The sequence below is a fragment of the Chinchilla lanigera genome, unplaced genomic scaffold, assembly GCF_000276665.1.
Source record: "Chinchilla lanigera isolate Chin_1 unplaced genomic scaffold, ChiLan1.0 scaffold00200, whole genome shotgun sequence".
NCBI lineage: Eukaryota > Metazoa > Chordata > Mammalia > Rodentia > Chinchillidae > Chinchilla > Chinchilla lanigera.
The window spans coordinates 393,931-416,151 of NW_004955601.1; the positions used below are offsets into that span (position 1 = coordinate 393,931).

The 22,221-nt window shown below is 35.9% G+C and overlaps 1 protein-coding gene across 4 annotated transcripts in view; it reads right to left on the bottom strand.

Annotated features, from left to right (window-relative positions):
* Positions 1-4,841: 4,841 nt before the first annotated feature.
* The window catches only part of Rpgr (retinitis pigmentosa GTPase regulator), a 54,500-nt gene continuing 37,120 nt past the window's right edge, over positions 4,842-22,221 (bottom strand). For 2 of the 4 annotated variants that reach the window (XM_013510074.1, XM_013510073.1), the window contains 6 exons: positions 13,150-13,305; positions 12,885-13,025; positions 11,504-11,561; positions 9,778-9,869; positions 7,304-7,306; positions 4,842-6,903 (listed from right to left, as the gene is read on the bottom strand). In XM_013510074.1, the coding sequence (XP_013365528.1) occupies positions 6,703-6,903; positions 7,304-7,306; positions 9,778-9,869; positions 11,504-11,561; positions 12,885-13,025; positions 13,150-13,305 (651 nt within the window). In that variant the 3' untranslated portion in view covers positions 4,842-6,702. Of the gene's footprint in view, positions 6,904-7,303; positions 7,307-7,372; positions 7,829-9,777; positions 9,870-11,503; positions 11,562-12,884; positions 13,026-13,149; positions 13,306-22,221 lie in introns of those variants that run through there. The other 2 variants (XM_005414820.2, XM_005414821.2) reach the window with 2 other exon arrangements.

Consider the following 22,221-nt stretch of genomic DNA (forward strand, 5'->3'; position numbering starts at 1 on the left):
GCATTCTCCTCCCCTTCTTCCCTAAATTATAACAACCAAAAATGACTCTAGATACTGCCACATGTCTCACAGGGTGAAGAGGAGTGGGGAAATTCCTCCTGCTTGAGAACTACTATTTTGGGGAAACAGAAACATCTAGTTTAACTTTAGTGTGAACTTGCTAATGACAAATACCAGCAATAATTTAAATGAATCTCAAAAGCATTATGCTCAGTGAAAGAAACGTGTGTGTCTGTGTGTGCGCGCATGCGTGTGCGCACGTGCCTGTGTGTTTGTTTTGTGGTACTGGGTATTGAAACCAGGGCCTTCACTTTGAGCTATATTCCACCTCTTTTTAAATTTTGAGACAGGCTCTCAATAAATTGCTGAATTGCTCAAGCTTAACAGGGAGAGAGATCTTTTGCAATTGGATAGGGGACCAAGAGATGGAGTGGGGGGATGAAGGGAAGGAACGGGATGTAAAAAGAAAAAGATGTGTTATGTACATGTACCAACTCCCCACAATGAACGTAGTTATTATATATGGCAAACATGTACTAATAAAAAATTAAAAATACAATAAATTGCCCAGGCAGGACTCAGACTTAAAATCTTCCCGCCTTAGCCTCTCAGAGTGCTTTTAGGGGTGTACCACCATGCCTAATTTGTAGTGCTTCTTGAATCTTTGGCCTGATATCTTTAGGTCTTAGCCCATGTTTCTGTTGTTGTAACAGAATTCGAGAGATTATTTTATAAAGAAAAGAGATTTATCTTGGCTTATGGCTCTACAGGCTGGATAGTCCAAGATAGGGTGACTGTGTATGATAAGAGGCTTGCACTACATCATACTATCATGGGAAAAAAAGTAGCACAAAAGGCAGGAATCCATGAAAAAGGTAGTACGTAAGAGGCAGGCTTGCTTTGTAGCAACCACTCTCACAGTAACCAGTCCTGCAAGAATGCAAACTCCTGCAAGAAAGGCATTAATCTATTCTGAGGGCTCTACCTCTGTTGAATTCTCTCTTCTCTGTTTGGGATTCTAATCATATATATATTGGACCTTGTCACTGTACTCAAGATGCCTTCTGTGTGTTTTATATCATTTTGTCTGTGCTACAATCTGAATGTTTTCCTCTGGGTTATCTTTCAGTTTACTAAGTCTATTAATCTGTTAGCAAATCCACACGTGGATGTCTTAACTTTTTGCTTATGTTTAATTATAGAATTCAAATTTGTTTTTTTATAGCTACCATTTTTCTAATAAAATCCTCACTCTTGTGTATTAATTCCTTAAAATATTGGTTGCTAATATCTCTTGTTGAAAAGCTGCTCCATACGGCAAGTACATCTATTTGGGTTTCCTTTCTCTCCCAAATTTGGTCTCAAAACTTTTTACTGTCTTGGCAGGTCCCTGATACTTTCAAATGCTTTTTAAAATCTACATACTTTTGTCCAAATTTTCTGTCTCTTCCCAGTGCTAAGGCAGTCTGAGAGACCATGAAGAATAACCAGAACACTAAAAGCTTACTTTTAAATGCATACAGTTACACCTTGCCACTGTCTGTTTCTAAAATATCAGTGTCATGGAAAAACAAGGGGAAGGAACTCTTCTAGATGAAGACAGACTTAGGAGAAATAACCACCTCATGCAACACACTGATTTTCATTGACTCCCACGTAAGTGAACTAGCTTATATAAGATACTCTGAGAAAGAAAGGAACTTGAATATGAGACCGGGTAGTAGTTGATATTAGAAAACTATTGCTAACTTCATTAGGCAAGGTTCTAACATTGTGGTCACATACAAAAATATACAGAATGTCATTTTTAGAACTTCATCCTCATAGATTTAGGAATTTCATGATGTCTAGCTAAAGTAGCAAACAGCAAAGTACAAATGATAAATCTATGTGATGGGCACATAGGTCTTTATTATATTAATCTTATTTTTCTGCATATTTGAAATATTGTCTAACAAAAACTTTTAACCACAACCTAATTTTAATAAATGAATTTCATAGTTAAAGGACAATTTCTAGCTTTAATTTCTAAAATCTTATATTGTCTAGTAATTACTAAGGAAATCCAATTATAGACCCATATGAAGTGTAAAGTTTTATCAGACTGGTTTAAATTTTTATATAGGTTGCTGAATCCTTATGCAGCGAATAAAATAATTATAATAATTAACAAGTGTATAAATATAATGGAAAGAAGCTATTTGTAAATGTTACCTATAATGTGAAATTAAACACCATTACATATAAAATTTTAATGCTTTTTAAGTAACTATAGACCAAAAACATTACAATAGAAAACTTTGCTGTTTTAATAACCTTCATGCCCACAGGAAAAGATTCAGTAAAACTTTAAATGTAAAATACTACTATTTTGACAAGTTAGAACAAACGACTTGGAAAGCCTGTTTCTCACTTACACATTCCTTAGAGTGGACAGCTTTCTAGTCCACTGCAATTTAAGACATTACATCTATCACAATAATTGGATTATCCATATAAAATGAAAATGGAAGTCAGCTGGACTATATATGAGAATGCAGTTTGCCCTGACTAGTTAAGTTTTTCTCCTGTATTTTTAGTAAATAAATGTAGGGTAGGCTAATGTTGCCTGAAGTTTTCCATAATTAGTATTGTACAGTAACACGCTGAAGTAGTCATTGGTCCCAATTGTTAGAGAGACCGCTTATCAAAAGCCTGGTAACTTTATGGTAGTTTTTTTCTAGCAGAACTATCTCTGTATTTTCCCAACTACCCACACTCTGAAGAAAGCTTGGTATACATTTATATGGGACAAAATGTAAATTACCTAGGTAGAATAATCATTTCTGTAGTTAATTCTTTAACTCTCCTGCTTAAAATCTGAGATTAAATTAGGGAAAAATAACCAAGATAAATTCAGGGCCTAATTGTTTCAACATGTTTTCCTTGTAAACTAGTTTCTCTTGCCAAAATAAAGCACTTTGTTTAAAATAGAGGTCATAACATGGCTGGCTAAATTTGGCCTGCTGTTTGGTTTAGTATTTTCTAAGTGCACATAGGTGCGCATGCGTACACACACACACACACACACACACACATACACACACACATGGGCACATGCACACTAATGACTTACCCATTCAAGCTTCTGATTTATCTTTTTTCATTTAGTGATTTTTTTCTTATTCTTCCATTTGAAAAAAGGAAAGCACATTTTAAAGTTCTGTCTAAAAACATACTTTAAACTTTTAAAAGAATTACTATCACATGTAAAATCTTTAAACCACAGCAAGAGGACATTTTCAGTATGAAAATATTTTCAATTTGAATAGACGCAGTATCAAATTGGACAGAAAAACTCTTAATTGAAATTGATGAGCATGATTTAAAAATTAGTCTGGCTCTGTCCCCAAATAATTATTCTGAATGTCTTCTCTAATTCTATTGCCATTGGGTCTCCTGTGGGCAAAGATCCGTGACAAGAACTTGGGTTTTCACTTGTGTTGTCAAGCCTGGGGATTATAAAACTAGCTGGCCAAATTTTTCCGACTTGGATGCTTCTAATGGTGTTCACTGCTTCTGCTGGAAAAGAAAGACTTTCTTTTGCTCATGGAAAGATTTGCTTTTCCTCTATGGGTTTATAATAACATATGAGCAATAGAGTTGTACTACAATGAACTCTCCATGGTAAATACTTGAAAGAGTTTAACCCTAAAGAATGTGTACAAGTTTCTAAGAAATAAGTTCTCATCCAAACTCGACAACTTTAAATGTGGTAATTTATTTAGTACTCATTTAGTAATTGCTCCCTGCACCCAGGATCCCAGTGAACATGACCTCACTACAATTCCTGCTTTGACTGATGCAACTAGTGATACATCACTGAAGATCCAGAATTTAGCAAGTCTCTCTATATTTGGGGGCAGTAATAGCAACAATCTAAGAGACTAGGTACAATAAACAAATGAGGTTTGGTATGATTGTAGCTCTTGAACTGTTATGCATTGTTATGGGTTGAACTGTATTCTCTCACAAAAGATTTGCTGAAGTCTTAACTCCCAGCGATTTAGAATATGATCTTATTTGGAAAGAAAATCTTTTCAGAAGTAATCAAGTTAAAATGAGGTGATCAGGCTATAAGAAGGGGAAATATGTACAAAGACACACACAGAAGACAATACAGAGAAACAGGGAGAATGTCATGTGAAGACAAAGGTTTTGAGTGGTACAACTACAAGCCAAGAAATACTGAAGACTGTCAGAAGTAAGGAGAGAGGCCTGAAACAGATCCTTCCCTGGTATCTTTAGATGGAGCACAGCCTTGCCAACACCTTGACTTTGGACTTCTGGCACCCAGAACTGAGACAAAACTTATAAGCTTAAGACACTCAGTTTGTAGTACTCTGTGAAGGCAGCCCTGACACATTTTCATCTTTATACATAGGAGGGTCTTTGTGACTACCAATATTTTGTATTGAATATTTTCACATGGATTTATAGGATGTGCTGCTATCCTTCATTAGGCATGATGGCTCTACCATATGTTAAACAAGGATATCATTGTTTACAGAAGTCTAAAGAAGCCTAATTATACCTTGTGAGGGCCATCGATAGAGAAACCAAACAGATAAAAGGTACAACATATATTTCTATCAATTATTCATCGCGTATTTGTGTGGTAAAGGATGTTTGTGAACTTTCTGAGTATAAAAATGTGATCCTTGGCCTTAAGAAAATGACATTAGATGGCCAAAAAGCGATTAGATGCTTTGATAAAGGAAGCCACCATGTGGAGAAGTCCTGCCCCATAGGATAACAAGTATTAGTTTTTATTGCTGTGTAACAAATAACCATACATTTGGTGGATTAAAACTACATGTATTTATTATTCCACAGTTTTCATAGGTCAGAAAGTCTGTGCACTGCTCAACTAGGTCTTCAGCTCAGAGTCACACACAAGGTTGCAATCAAGGTGTCAAAGCCAGGAATACAGTCTTATCTGAGGATTGTATTCCTCTTCTAGGCTCACTGTTTGTTGGCAGAATTCACTTCCTCGAAGTTGCCAGACTGAAGCCCTCAGATCCTAGATGCTGTCCTACCACTTCATGGCACATGGCACTATCCACAATTATGACAGTGGGCTTTTTCCAGGCCAACAGGAGGGCATTTCTGCTGTTTTGCATAGTTCGGATCTCCTTTATGTTAGATTGCCTAAAACATCTTTGAAGGGGCTCACTTGATTGGGTCAGAGCCACCTAGGAATTGTTCCGCTTTAAAGTTTAACTTAAACTGACTAAGAAATTTTAACTATATTTGCAAAATCTCCCACCTTTCCCATATAATGTAACCACAGCGAAGGAATAACATCCCATCATATTCACTGGTCTCACCCATACTCAGAGAAAAGAGATTATTCAGGGCATGTGGCACCAATGAGTGGGAACCTGAAGGCCATTTTAGAGTTCTGCCTTCCCCAAATGGCATATCTTAGTTGCATCTGCAAGCTTTACTTCCACTCGGCTCCTACAGGTTATATATTGGTAAAGTATTTTTACAACATTCTACTAATACTATAGTTGCCACAGTGCAATAGCCAAGATTATAAAATTGCCTTCGCTTTTTATAAAATTAGAATTCTACTAAATATTCACAGAGAAGATGACTTTGTAAGATTTCAAAATTACATGTACTCTGGACTGATATTACAATCCTTGTGCATGAAACGCAAAGATGGAATTTTGTTTTCTTTGTTTAAATGGGGCAAGGGTCACGGTAATGGAAGATTAAAATGTTTTATTAACAAGGTAAAATGAGGAAAATGAAGGTGGACTGATCTATTAAATACGTAGTAGCTGTAAGCACGGAAAGTAATCTTTCTACCTTAGCAAAGTAGACAACAGCTTCATCCCTGCTCTTCCTCACGGTAGTGCCCCGCGGGATCGAGGCAAATTTGGTTACGCTGTTAATGCTAGAGAGTTGAAATGAGCAAGCCTGGCTATGTTTGGGTCTCTTATGGTGGCAATCTGTGGCATGGTCAAAAATACCGATCACACCACATAATGTTTCCATGTCCAATCTCTTCTCTAAACAAAAGACCAGAAAGCGATTTCGACACTTAGCTTCCCCACAAAAATATACTGTTTACACAGTTGCATTTGTATTTTTTTTTTACACAGGGGAAAGGCATTTTATGCCCTTTGATACTTTAAAATTTGATTTTTTTACCCCATTTGATCAATGGATAAGTTCAAGTACTTCCAAATTTTATTCATAGTCATCCATTTTAACAGCAGAACCATCTGGATGTGGTTTATTACAAGTTTGGCTCAGTCGTAAAAATTGAAAATTCCTTAAAAATGTATCAGTGTCAAGAGATTTCAAACATTGTCTCATGAAATTATAAATAAGTAAAATTGTTTACCAAAAGTATGGAATATCTTACTTCAATTTTCACATATAAAAATATATTGCTTCATTGTTTTATGCAACACTGAATAGTTAAGGCCACAACACTTCAAGAAGAGTTTGAGATACACATATTTTAAAGCTGCTTGTTGAAAATATTAGCATAAATAAATATCGAAACTGATCATACTGTTCAAACCAAACCAAAAATATTAGCTTGTATCTTAAAAGTCTGTTATCAGAAATATTCCTTTAGATGTTATAACATTTTTCAAGTATAAGTTACAAATGTGCTCGGTAAGCCATGAAAACTTGTATTTATAGGATTATACAAGATCTTGACTTCACCTCCACATAGGGAGAAGTATGACAGTTTTGCCCTATGTGGTTAGGGATGGCATCTTTCTTATTGCTTTGTAAAGCTACTTGATTTCCTATTGGTTTCACTGCTGAAAATGGCTCCACACTACTCTGTCCAATTTTCTGACCTGTTAGTGACATCCGTTTCAACAGGAAATTCTAGAAAAAATAAACACAGAGATTTCAGTAAGTGACACATTCACTTAGTATTTAGTGGCATCATTTTTAACAAGTATAAACATAACTCCATCATATCTTTATGGGATACAGGTACAATGACACATTCTTAGCATCCATCAGTCTTTTTTCTTTTACCAAAACACAGTCATGATTCTACCCCAAAGAAAAACCTTTACAGGATCTAACAACCATCAGCAACATCTAGGCAATATACAATCATTTTCATTCAAAGGCCAAACTTAGTATTCTATTTTGTTGCATTGTAAGAGAGAAAAAAAGATAAAAACTAGGATATTACTTATTGTAGCATTTAAATATAACCAACATGGTTTGTTTTCGGGCATGCCTGCCATCCTCAATGTATCTCAGCTGCACAGACTTTCTATTATAATATCCTGGACAAGGAGGGCATACCTCCCTATTCTCGTAGATCAGAATTTCTGGCAAAATGTTAGTATTTCCAAATGATGGCCATGTGAGCCTTGTGGGTCTGAGTAGGCAGTAGGATATATGCAGCTGCTGCTTAGGGGAGGCCAGATATGAACAATACAGGTAAAAGCTGAAGAAATGAGACTGACTTGAGAATTCTTAAGGATTCCTAGCAGGCAGAAAAGAGAATATAAGAAAAGAGACTGAGGAATGGCCAAGTGTAAGAAGCAGGCTGATGGAGGGGAGCCGGCACGGAGAACAGAGGTCTGCAGAAGCAAAATCGGGAAAATGAGGCAGCTCGGAAGTCAGCGGAAAAATATAGCAAGCTTACCTTTAGCCTTAAAAATGGAAGAACTAGAGGGAAAAGCTGTGACCCCAAAAGTCAAGAGGCTAGAAAGAGGGTTTATGGGTTAACATGGAGGCATTCCTGTGCCCGCTATGTTGGAGAAATACACATCTTGAAAACATTCTGCCACTACAAAACACCAAGAAATGCTCAATAAGTATACATATAGAATGTTATAATGTATAAGCAATCTCACAAAACCATTAAGAGAAATCCGTATAGGCTAAAAAATGTGGAAGGAGCAACAATCTTCAGAGGTGAGTATAGAAATGGCATTTGTTAGCCTCACAATTAATTTAGACTCCTGGGTTTTAGCAAATTCAGTCTCATAAAATGTGGGAAATTGGAACGAAGCCCCTCCATAATGTAGGGTTTCTCTAAGGACTATGTCCTTAATGTAAGTAAATAGGGAAATGTTGGGAGATAACAAAATACATGCCTTTTTTGTCTGGCACTTTAGTAAAGAAGAAAAATGTTTTGCTGAGGTTACTCTGAAGCTCATATTGCCAGTGTGGGTAGACAACCCTTAAGGGAGATATTAACCTGAGGCGGTTCTTTAGTCACTTCCGAGATAACAGAGAGGCCAAAAAACATTCTCTATGGATGGACGCACTCTACCTAAGACTTACAGGATTTCCACACAAAGTTTCTAGTTGAACACAATCCAAATTTCAAAACACTTATGGAAACAAGGCAACGTTAGCAAGTCATCATTAGCAAGTCAAGCAGAGAAACACGGTTTTCAACTCCTAAGGATGGCTGACACTGGAATTAAGAAATACTGAGTAGGGGCCGAGGATTTAGCTCAGCAGCAAAGCGCCTGCCTGGCAAGCGCAAGGTCGTGAGTTCGGTTCCCGGTACCGGAAAAAAACAAAAAAAAAAAAAAAAAAAAGAAATACTGAGTAGAAAGTAAATATGCTTAAAGTATTTAAAGCACAAAACAAGATGCTAACTTTGTAAAAGACCAGGTTGACTTTAAAAAGAATGAAAATAAAACCTCACTTAAAAGTGAAAAAGTATAATCATTAAAATTAAAACTCAATAGGTAGATTAAATAAAAGCCTCAGCAAAATAAAATCAATAAAACCCCTGAAATGACCCATAATATTACTTAGTATAAAAATATGAAGTTGAAGTTAAAAGGTGTGCACAACAAAATGAGTACTACATCAGAGTTCAAAAGTAAAAAAGGCAATATTATAACATATAGTAATGGATACTATTTTTAAAAACTATGAGTGATAAAAATTCTCAGATTCAAAATCAGAGTCATAATCAATTCCCAGGAAGTTAGAATAAAACAATTCACACCTAGGCATCTCATGATGAATTGAAACATATCAAAGACAAACAAACAATCTAAAAGAACAGCCAAAAAGGAATGACATGTTATACACAAATTTGTAAACAATTATAGTAAAGCAGTATTAACAGGAATCTTGGGCGCAAATGCTAGGAAAATAACTGCCAACTAGTCATGCTATCAAGTGAACAGAAACTCAAGTTGTGAACTACCCGCAGGCAACTATGACAAGAACTTCCAAAGGGCTTCTTCAGGAAGAGCAAAGAACCGAGAAAGGATGTCTGAGACATAAAAAGGAATGATGAGTAAAGCAAATGTTATAAAAAACAATACGATTTGTGAAGATAAAAAATTAAAACATTGGGTACAATCACTTGTAAAATGAGATGGAAAGGACATGAGAGGAGAATACTATTCTAAGGTCCTAGTATTAACTGGGAAAAAGGAACATTAGTTTTAAATTTAAGGTATGCATGTGAAAATTTCAAATGCACTGTCCAGCTGTATGGGCTATTTACAAGGGATACATCTAAAACACAAGTAAAAAAAGTAAAAAACAAAACAAACAAACAAAAAAACTTTAAGGCAAATACTAACCAAAGGGAAGCTGATTTATTAGAAATGTGGAACATCAACCTGAAATCATTTACATTAGTTTTGGACCATGAAAACACATACTAAGGGAGTCAAATTATGTGGATAACCACATGAAAAGTAGAAGGAACAGTTGAACATTTTAATCTTAACACTAACATGAAAAATTTATTTCACTTACTTTTTTGGGTATTTCTGTGTCTTTACTTGGTATTGATTCATTAACTTCCAGAGCCCCAGAATAACTGTTCTTTGCACCACTACACATGCTTCCTACAATTGGATATATTTAAAAAATACTGTTGTAATTAATGAGAAAAAGAAAAGATCTGATGCTTTCAGTGAAACTCTTATCAACTCCTGATTTGTGGGGTAATACAAAAAAGCTCACTGCTAGGTAGTGTCTATCATTTATATTTCCTGAAAAGTTGAGTTACAGTTAAATGTCCAAAAAGATCTGACCAATATTGAAATCTTTCGATGACCTGTATCAAAAAAGAGCTACAAAGGTAATAGGAACTATTAGAGAAGGCTGATTATAAAAATATAAATTATGTTTTAAATTAACCTAGTTTCAGTTCAATTCTTTGCACTCAAATAGACATATTATTTTTTGGTATTTATAATTAAACCAAATATTATATATTTGAGTAATGATCTTGAAAGTATATTTATGAAGCATACATAATTTTTAAGTTTCATATAATTAACTACCTAAAGCCTTCTATTTAATTTCTTTTTGACACTACAGATTATATGTTAAGAATAGAGATGATACTTTAACATTTGGCTTAAAATATTCTAAAACTTACTACTATTCTTTCTGCAGAAGCTGGAACAAAACTATTAAGGAAACTATTCCTTCTCTGTTTAAATTTAGATCAATTAGCTAGTTACAATGCTGTGTTGTTTTATGTACATATGTATGCAAGCAATGCTGGGTATGGTCTTAAGCATGTTAGGCCCTAGACACTTTTAGTTAGAACAAAGTAAAAAGCATACTGTGGTATGATGCTGTGAAAACATAAGAGTTGTACAGCAAACAGATGATTTGGGTATAGAAAATGTAGGTTTTCGGGCAATTACAGTCTTTTCTCATTCTCCTCTATTCTGTGGCACATGTTCCCTTACACTAATAGCTTGGCTTGGAAAAGGACTTCTCTTCAATATCCATGGTAAGACCAGAGACTCATCTCTAGGTCCTGGATCAATACATGGATGACAACTGGGGCTCTAGGCCAGGCCAAGTAACCTAACTTGGGCAAAAGGTCCACAGTGCTCACCAGAGATGGAAATTGGAATTTGGGCTAAACACCTGACTTAATAATACTGATTTGAGTAGGTGGAAGAACAGTAAAAAGGCTGTTCTGAATCCCTGAACACTGACATACGAGCACTCACGAACAGGGTAAATAATTTGCATGTGAAAAGGCTGTGGTAGTTATAAAAGAGAAGAGATACATCCATGTCACACTATTTCGTACCTTGCCATCAGGGTCATGGGACAGTAAAATATATAAAAAAGAATATGCATATGAGTTTATAATTATCTAATTACAGAATACATGCATGCATATACATGGATGTATGTTTCTATCTAGCCTTTTATACAAGTATGCTTTTATGGTTTCTCTTAGAATTTTAAAACAAAAAGTAAAACAATGGAGACATGATAGAGAACAAAAAGGCTGACTTGTTGGAAATGGGGAAGAGCATGGGGGATTGCAGGAGGGGTAAAGGGATGGAAACGATCAAGAGATGGTACGTACTTGTACCAGTTCCACAAAATGAGTGTAATTACAATGTTTCATAAACATACACTAATAAAACATTCAATACCTTCAAAATTTTGATTAAATAAATTTCAAAAGAGAAAAATATGTTTTCAAAGTTAAATGTGCTCATACCTTTTGGATTTTCATTGTATTCACAAATAGCCAATTCTCGTAGTTTAGTATTTTCTTCCTATAAATGTAAAAGAAACAGTATGATAAAAATGTGTTTGTTCTGTGCTAGAAAACAGTCTTGGTTTTCAAGGAGGGTTCCAGAGCCTACTTCTAGCCAATGATATAAATGTGTAATGATTACACAATTTGTTGGGCCAAAATGAGGGCCTTTAGATGCTGACTGTTAATGTCCTTTTAGCTTAAAATTTTATGGTTAAAAAAACTGTATGATTCAAGAATTTTCCTCAAAGAAGATTTAGGAATATTAACTGGCATATGACTTGTTTCAACATCTTACCCTGTTAAATTGGTACTAAATGATTATTATGTTAAAAGCTTTTAGGGACTAGTCTAAAATGAATGTATAAATTCTCTAAACAGAAACATTTTACCCTTCTGAAAGAAAAAAGTAACTGCTAGAATATTATTTCCTCAGTGAGAGTAAGAAGCCTTATAAACAGAAGGGACCAAAGAAGAGAATGACCTCTCCTGAACAATAACATTTTGCAAGTTAAAAAGACATGGACACAAAACAACATATGTCTGACAAGTACGTATTGGTCATCTATAGTAGTGAAAAGAAGGATAGGAACAGGAATAAAATGGAATGAATTTAAATAAGATCTTGGCACAGAGCAAGGGTGACTGTTTTATCAACTAAAAGTCATGACTAGTCTGTGTTCTGCATGACAGTTTCTAAAAGTGACAATTAATTAATACAATGTCATTCAGTCTTGCACTTCACAATTCTGTGTTTTTTAAATTGATCCACAGTACTATTAGCAAAACAATTTTAAAAGTACTCTGTGTCCTAGAAGGCAAATCAGCCAAATGGAGGATACATATTTGAGCAGTCATAGCTCCACTGTCAAGATGATCTTTGCTTCCTCAGTGGTATTTCCGCTTAGTCCACCTATAGATACTTTCACCTACATTGTACCTATGACGAGCTGATCACAATCTCAAACACTGTTGTGACCAACTTTTTTGTCAGTGTATATAATGTATTCCATTTCTGCCACCTGCACCTGGACTCTTAACTTTGTACCTTTAACATTTCAAATACCAAGTGCCCAACTTTGCTTTATGCCCTTCGCAACACCACACTATCCTGGACAATACCATTCGACTCCCATTTGCGCAGGAAACAGAATGCTACCAAGCAGTGGAAGAACTTCACTAGAGACATTTGCTTGACTCGTAAAAGCCAAAGCCACATGAAGTTATTCACAGAAGTATTTTTCCTCCCAAAAGACTGTGGAATCTGGCTTCTGCAGGGACCACGGGACCTAACGTACTTTTCTTAGGTAGGATCTCAGGACTACAGCACCTATTGTTATACCTGTTCATCATCACTGATATTTTCTGATGCTTCTGTTTCATCGTCAGCCACAGCTTTCACCTCATCTTTCTGATTTTCAACATTAATTTCTTTACCCATATCTTCTGGTTCTGAGTATTCCGTTTCTGAAGAATCTTGATCCTGTGACAAAATTAATCATCAAAGAAGATTAAGATTTTCTTCTGTAAAAGAGGTTTGATACTGCTGTCATAAATAGTTTGCACTTTTCTCAGGCAGGATCTCAGGACTAAAGCACCTATTATACCTGTTTAACAGCTTCAGCTGAGTCACCACTGATATTTTGTGACTCTTCTTTTTCATCACCAGCTACAACTTTCATGTCATGTTTCTGATTTTTGGCATCAATTTCCTCATCCATGTCTTCTGGTTCTGAATCGTTGGTTTCTGAAAATTCTTCACACTGTGACAAAATTGATCATCAAAGCAGAGTAAGATTTTCTTTTGTAAAAGAGATTTGATACTGTTGTCATAAATAATTTATACCATCTATAACATGTAGAATATTAAATCATATACAGAAGTTGAAGAAATAAAATGTTGTACAACCCATACTGAATATCAAGTTAAAACATTACCAAAGATTTTATGCATGATGCTCTGTCAGACTAGGATTCTCAAAATTCTATTATAACGATGGCTAGGTTAAAATGAAAAACAATTAATATGTTCTCTAAGGTGTCTCTAAGGACTGCTTTTAAATTTGACAGAAGTAAAAAGCTTTCTATTTACTTCAGCATTATAACATAATTGTGACTATTATGTCCATTTTGTAAAACAGGAATTTGGAATCCTTCCAGAGGTAGGATTCACTGATATTTATGAAAGTTGAATATAACTATTTATATTCCAGGAAAAAGATAAAAGGATATAGACAATTTAAATACTTTGATCTTGCATATTAAAAGCAGAGGGAAAACCAAGCAGAGACCAAACTTTTTATCTGGCTACTATCTAGCCAATCCAAATTATAAAACAACCTGTGTACACATTTGACAGAGAGTAAATCATATAATGATTATCAAGTACAGGCAGAAAATAGTTTGAGTTTTTATCCCATACTAAGATTTTTTTCTTTTGCAATTATGTTAGGTTGAATTAGCCATTTACCACTGACTTCTAAAATTGTCTCTTTTTCCTGCATGATTTTCCCTCTAGGTGACCTAATTTGTACATTGTGGAATGAAAAGCAAGATTAATACATTGAAAACTTACGGTTAATAGATGCATTCACAGAAGTACATAAATGAAAAGCAAGTTAGAAAGAACAGTAGTCCTGAGACAGAATTTCAGACTATGCACTTCTGTCTCATAGAGGGAGGGTCAGTGAGGTGGGTTCCTAACATAGTCCTTACCTGAAAAACTTAATCAAAACACCTGGGTCAACTTCAAAAGGGCATTAATGTTATCATACCATAATATTGTGCTATTATAAACAAGAATTTGGAGTTTCACCTTATTTTAGAAATAAAAAATGCGTGTCTTATAATGAACTACAATTTTGCTACATAAAATTTATCACTGAACTATTGGAAATATATCATTTTCTAAATTTGAGAAAGCTATTAGAAAATGACATTTTTCATCAAAATTCACATTAATTGTAGCACTTTGCACTTATTAACCACACTTAAAATTATTCTACACACATCTGAACAAATACTTTAAATCACAAGAAGTACTTACCTTCAAATTGAAACAATTTAGGAGACATTGGCAGAATACTGTCATTTCATAAAAAGAAAGGATAAGTTTATGTACAATCTAAATCACAAAGAGGTAGCTTGGAATGGGCAAGTATGTGTCTTATGTTAGGACCACAGTAAAGAAATGGGCTTATCCTCTCATAATGGGGCACTTGTTTCAAAAAACCCCAGTGAGCAACACTTTTTATAGATCTTAATGGGGACTCTCAAGAAAGCCTGTATTTCTTGTGAGGTTCAGTTTGCTTGAGAACACAATCACAGGGCTGGGGTGTAGCTCAGTGGAATAGTGCTTGCCTACTATGTAGGAGATCTGAGGTTTTAGCCCCAGCCGACCCCCAACAATTCTACTGAATGCTTAAAGAACTAGAGATTGATATTAGAAGTTGAAGTAGTGGTTACCCTGGGAGAGAAAATGGGAAATGACTGGAAGAAGCTGAAGAACAAGGAACTTCTGGGGAGCTGATACTATGTTTTTCCTTGATTTGGATGCTGATCAGTTTGCTGTTGAACGCATTCAGTTTGCAAAGAAGTACACTTTTCTCTGTGTATTATAATTTTTAAAGTAAAAGAACCCCGACCCCACAAAGCATAAAGCATAAAGTTTTATGCTACAATTCTGGATTTGCAATGTTTCAATGTAATTTAGGGTAAAGAATGTCCTCCAAATAGGTTAAATCAGAATAAAACTTCATAGCTAAGTTTTAGTAAGCAGGACAGTATATATTTTAAACTTTAGTTTTTAGAGTGTTTTTTTAAGGAAAAGAAGTTAACATTCCAGTTCATGCTTTAATTATACTAGAAACCATTACTGATGCAGTAGTGAGGAGTGGGAAGGATGTCAAGTACAAAGACTAACCATTGTTTTCTAAACCTTGTTCTATCACTCATGGCCTCAGCTTGGCACATGATTAACATACTTTATAGGCAATCTATAAAATGGGAAAATAATACTGGCAACATCTTCTTCAGAGTTGGTGTAAAGATTTAAGACCGCTTACAGAGAAAAGAACATGAGCTAACACTGCATTATATTTGTATATAAATAAGTGATTTTGTAAAGGTTCCTCCCCGTAAAACTAAGATAGAATTCCTAGCATGAATTGAGGACTGTCAAAAAAATCAAGACGCTTGGATGTATTTTGCCAATCCCTTACTTCATTCTTAATTCTGTATTTTAACCACTGTAAATATTTCAGTTTGACCCTGATATGCAAGCCCACAAAAATGAGTGAATCAAATGTTCAGGTCATAGGATATATTGGCGGTAGGCATTTTTATTCACATTTTCACATTTCTTCTTTATGATTTCTCACCATTTTCCTTCAATAGCTTATTTCTTATTATACTTCCTATGAAAATTATTTTTATATGTTTTGAAAACAATGTCAGAACACAGAGGGAAATGTGTTGAGTACCACCACATGCATGTGATCAGCCTTTCACTATGCTTCAGACTTTGTGCGGCATTACTGACCTATGTGTGGGGTATAATAGTTTCACGGCATCGTCATCAAAATCCACATCATTCCCACAGATCTATATTTATAAATAATTTTTGGTTGTCATATTTCAATAAAAGTCAAGCTTAATCAAAGGATTAAATCCATACACTTCAGTGAATACTTGGAGATTCTTCAAGGCAATTTTGTATCTGACTTGGTGTGATGAGAGCATGAATGACATAGGTTACCATCTGCTGAGTGCCTGTAGCATGTTTCAGATGTGAAGGTAACTTAATTATCAAAAGACCCTTCCTTTATTCAACGAGGGAATATATGACTCAGAAATGTAAAAAAGCAAAGAAGAAAACCTAAAAAACTAAAACATTTCCCAGGTTTCCACAGGGCTAATCAGTAGAAGGCTAGGGTTTGAATTTAGGTGTACTAGACTCCAAAGTGCACAATCTTTTTGAACTGCCTGAAATAATTTAAGTATATAAGGGCTGCCTTCATAGTGGTGTGTTTTTCCCTTCACTACTGCTTACAGCATCGTAAAGTCTTCATTTGGTTCATAAGTTTCCACCAATAACATCCTGTTCTTAACATACCTTAATGGCCAATAAAAATTTAGGATGTTTTCCCCAGAGACCCAAGTCTCTGGAATACACATCGCCCTTCCTAAACTGAGAAATATGCCTGGTATACTTTATGTCTCATATTTATTTTGCAGAGTTTAGTCTCAATTCTACTCCTCTGCGAAGTGGATTTTCTGGAGCTCATTCTTTGCTGCCAATGTGGGTTCTTTCCTGGTTTTCTTACCAGGCTTCCTCCTAGAGGTCCTCACTGAAGCTTCGACTACTGTTTCCTCCCAGAAATCCCTTCCTTAGCTTAGGCAGCCTGCCACCTCTTCCTCTGATTTTGTTTTCTCACCTCCCCGATACATATTGATGTTTCCCTGAATTCTTTCTTCAGTTCTCTTTTCATACTAGGAACACATCCTCTCACACAAATCCAGTTTTAGCTATGTATATAAGCTGGTGATACTCAGCTACCTCCCTGAGCTCCAGACATACACAAGTGTCTGTGTAATGAACATTTCCTGGAGACCATCCAACAATCACCAATTTCAAGGCCATCTTCCAAACGTACTCCTATTCTTGTATTTTCAATCTTGGTGAACAGCCCTTTCCACTCAGTTCTTTAGGTTAGAAAGGGCTGCCTCTTCCCCTCCTGCCCAGCTCCTTCTTTTTACTAACCCTTCCAATTCTACCTCTACATCATTTTCCATGTTAAGATCCCCAAGTCCTCATTCCCACTGTTCTAGTCCAGGTCCCCTTCATTCTTTACTTAGTCTACTATAATTGCCCCCTAAATAGGGCCCCTTACTCATCCTGTCCCCTTTAAGTATGCCCTCCATATTGCTGCCATAATGATTTTATAAAAAGCCAAGTATGATCAACTTACTAATTCCTTTAACATCTTTCACAAAACATATAAATCCCTTTGCCTTTCTAAGACAAAAGTATACTCTAGGCTACTGTTACCCCGAACATACTCATGACTCCCATAACCCTGGAAAGCCCCTCTCCCCTTGGCCCCTTTGTGTGGTTATGTTTTACTTGGTATGACTCAGTTCAAGTTTCCTCACTCAGTTCTGGGCGGCCTTTTCCTAACTTTTCTCTGTGATACCTGAAGTTCCACTCTTAACACATTCTATTGTACTAGTAAATTTCCTGCTCAGCCTGTAGAGTTCCTTGAGATCAGGGGCTATATCTTATTAACTGCATACCTAAAAACACAAAATCCTTCTTCTAATTAAAGAATTTAATGGAGAAAAGCCATAGATATTAGGTCATGCTTTTATCTTTGAGCAGCCCTGAATAAGAACATAGGGGTACCAGGAAACAATGGGCACTTTGGAGAAATATTTAAGACACAGCTACCTTGGTATTCTCTGGAGAATATTTACCTAAAGTTCCTGGCAGCTACGAGGGCTACAGGAGGTAGACTGTAAGCTGTTTTCACGTCTTGAGATCTATCTGACTTGGTGAAGTCTCTCTTTGGTGTTTAGTACATAAATATTTATTGAATGAATAATATAAACCAAATATTAAGCCATGTGTCAGATACTGGCACTCAGTTTACACAAGAAAAAGAATGAAGCAAGGGATGACAGCACCTTCCTCCATGGTGCATTTTATCTTTTACATATACAGGTACAGCAAGTTTATCTCTACAGTGAATTAATAAAGGACATTGCAGTTATACTCACCTCAAGTGCTGCTGTTCAGCAGCAGCACGTGCTTCTGGATACTCCTCTGCAGCTTACCTTAAAGTCTTTGTCTGCCAGAGTCCTCATTAGGAAACTGTAACTCAAGGGATTCTACACATACAACTCACACTTCCCTCAGCAATGATCAGTAATAAACTACCGTAAAAGCTTGAGCTACCAGTGGATGGGAACAATAAAGAAGGAACCGATTATCTTAATGTATATATCCAAGTGTAACTCATGAGGGGCAAAATGATCTCATTCTTAATTTCACTTTCTCTCCTAAGATATGTAAGAGTTACAAATATTTAAATCACTTCTATTCATGAAAGTCTTAGTTCTTGCATCCCTTATGCCATTCTACCACTAACCACTAGTAAACTCCTTTCCATTCACATTAGAAGGCACTAGGCCTGACACATATATGATTAAATACATGTTCACGGCACAGCGGGCACAGACAGTGGCGTGCGTAGTTTAGGATCACTGCAACTATAAGTTACTTAAATGTGGGGTGATTTGGGTGACTCAAGACTACTGAGGAAATGGAATATCAGCAATTCTGCTTCTGACAAAGCTCTAGTTGGTGTTCCTACAGAATCCCTTAGATCACCCTAATTCTACACTTCTACAGATGAAGAAAGAGGCCTGCAAAGGCTAACAAAGTGGTCCAGGTTTATACGGTGTCAAAGTGCAAAGCTATAATAGGGCCCTGGTCTCAAAATGACTAAGCTAGTGCTCTTTTGACTTCAATACTAAGCTCACAGGAGCTACTCCCTCTAAAGAGCACACAAAGTTGCTGGCCAGGGAAATACGGAGAAATGGGTAAGAAATGCTTTTTAAAAGCTCAAAACTAAGTCTGGGGATATAGCTCAGTGGCACAGCGCCTGTTTGATACCATTGAAAGGGGTCGGGGATATAGCTCAGCAGTACAGAGCCTGCCTGGCAAGCGTGAGGTCCTGAGTTTGATTCCAGGCACCAAAAAAAAAAAAAAAGTTCAGAATTGAGATGGGTATACTTTAGAACACCATTTTGGTATTTGTGGTTGATTATCTCACCAAGAGAAGATAAATGCCCCTACTTTTGACATTAATAACTTGAGTCTAAGAGTTTTTCTTCTTTGTGGAACGTCCTTATAAATTGTTTTTATGAATTCCATGTGTCATCCATCTTATTTAGTCACTTTATGTCTACTTCTAAACAACCATATTTGGCTCATATACATTAACACAGTATTAATTCTACTCCATAAACACTTAATAGATGTGTCAGAATGTGGTCAAGCACTGCAATGGCAAGCCAATGAAAGTAATACCTTGGTTCAGAAACTCAATTCTCTCAATGGTCTCTTTTTCTGCTTTTTTTTTTTTTTTTTTTTTTTTTGGTCCCAGTCATCAAACTCAGGACCTCACGCTTGCCAGGCAGGCAAACTGAACTGGACAAGAACTGAATCAATTTCTCCATAAGGTCAACATGTAACCTAACCATTGAATTTGAGTCAATTCTTCTCCAATTTGGTTTGCAACTAGAATCATGTAAAGAATCAAGTTCATGAACCGAGGATCCTTCCAGCTACGATACAATCTACAACTGTTCCTAGGAAATTCTTTACTTCATTTAACTTACTCTTTTTTCTTATATTCTTTCTCATTCACAGGGAAGCAAATGTACAAAGAATTCAACTACACAAAATTCACAGGGGAGTTTACTATCAAAATAGTCCTTGAGAAAAGTGTAAGAAATCCTTCATGTTCTGATAGGGAAGTAACTGACTGGTAAAGCAGATCAACTGAAAAACGATCTAAGAGCACACAAGAATCAAACAAACTAGCTGCATCACACACACTGAAAACTTTAAAGAAAGACTGAAATTACTTTAGTGGAAATTTAGCCTCTCTAAAATAAAGTATCTAATATTAGTTTTTCACAAACAATTACTGATTGTATACATTTAATCTTTATTTTACTTGAGATATTCTAACACGCAACAGACAAATTGAGAATTACAGAACAGCTAATAAAGAATACTTTGAGGGCACATAACAGGTATGAGGAATGAGGGTTCTAACAGGACAGTTAAATCTCAGAAATTAGGAGACTAGAAATACAGAATTACAGAAGACAGAGACATTAAATCTATCACAATATTTTAAGAGTAAAAGGTAATATTTTATAAAAAAACTAAATTAATTTTTAAATTTTTCTTTCTTAGAAAGTTTTTATACAATTAAAATGATAGAACAAATCAGCCTGTCAAAATGGACAGAATTTAAGATTTAGAAGAGACTATAGTCATCATCTCTTCTACTCCATTTTACAAATGAGAAAGCTGAGGCTCACTGAGTAACTAGCTGATAAACACTTGAAAGTTTTACATACTCTCAGATAATACATATAGTTAATTTCTACTTCATTATACTGACATCTGCCTCGGCAGTAATGTAAAGAGATTATATTATTATGACCTCAGCACTTAACATGGCTGTCACTTTGTAGATTCTGGTCAAAAAGTTCAAGAAAGGTAAAAGAACAGAACTATTCCTTTAAAATGTAAATTCCTCATTTTCATTTCAGAATACCATCCATTCTTATAAAATTATTCTATATGGTAGGTAAACTATAATCAAGGGCTGGGCGTGGTGGTGCACACGTAATCCCAGCACTCGGGAGGCTGAGGCAGGAGGACCGTTGCGAGTTTGAGGCCAGCCTGAGCTACAAAGTGAGTTCAAGGTCAGCCTGAACTGCATAGAGAGACCCTGTCTCAAAAAGACAAAAACCAAAAACAAACTATAATCAAAGATAGAAAAAATGTGCTAATGAATTAATAAGAAGTCCAAAATTTTGATAGCCCTTAAGGATCTGTATTTTTTGTTTAGTGACAGGGTCTTGCTATGCAGTTCAGGCTGGCCTTTAACTCACTATGTATCGAAGGCTGGCTTTAAACTCAAGGTGATCCTCTGGCTGCCTCAGCTTTCCCAGTGCTAGGATTACAAGCAGGATCTGTACTATTTTTGAATGGACTGATTTTATATATATATATATTTCCCAAATCTGCCTTTAACGAAGAATGTCTAAGGTTAACTATCTGATATAACCTTTTAATATTTTCTAGTTAGAGATTTATAATACAACAAGGTATCAGTGTAAGAGGAACCAAAATTTATCAGCAATTCTGTGACTATTGATGGCTTAGCAAAATTGCCGATAGTTGCTTCTTTTTTTTTCTTTGAGACAGGGTCTCATTATATACTTCAAGCAGGCCTAGAACTCCCTATGTAGACCAGGCTGGCCTCAAACTCTCAGTGACCCTCCTACCTGAGCCTCCTTAGTGCTGAGTATGCACCACCACACCTGGCATTTGTTTCTTTACTCCATGTAAAATAACCATGATACAAAACTAGCTTAATAAAATGTAAGGAGTACCTAGTACATGAAAGACACGCAAATGATTTGGCTGGCTATAGTCAAATCAAAAGTAAAGGTTGTTAATTCAAATCCAAATAATGCGGTAATACATTACTCCAGAATTTTTTGGAACCTGGTGGCACACTGTCTAATGGCTGTTCTGCCATTTTGAACCTCTGCTCTTTCCCCTTTCCCTCTGGGTTAGTAATTAGCTTTCTCTGATATGCTCTATGTTTAGTATATTTCACAGATCCTTTTATTTTGCTCACATTTGACTTTTCTCTATCACCATGACTTTCACTTGTTCTACTTTTCTCTTGGCACTTCCCGTCTTTTCTCTTATTGTCTACCTCTTTCTCCTCATCTTCTTCCTCTGTCCCATTTTCTTTCCTTTCTATTTCCTCTTCCTCTCCTTTTCCCTGTCCTTCTTCCCTTTCTTCTTCCCTTTCCCCCTCTCCCTCCTCTCCTTCCCCTTCTCCCTCCTCCCCTTTCCCCTC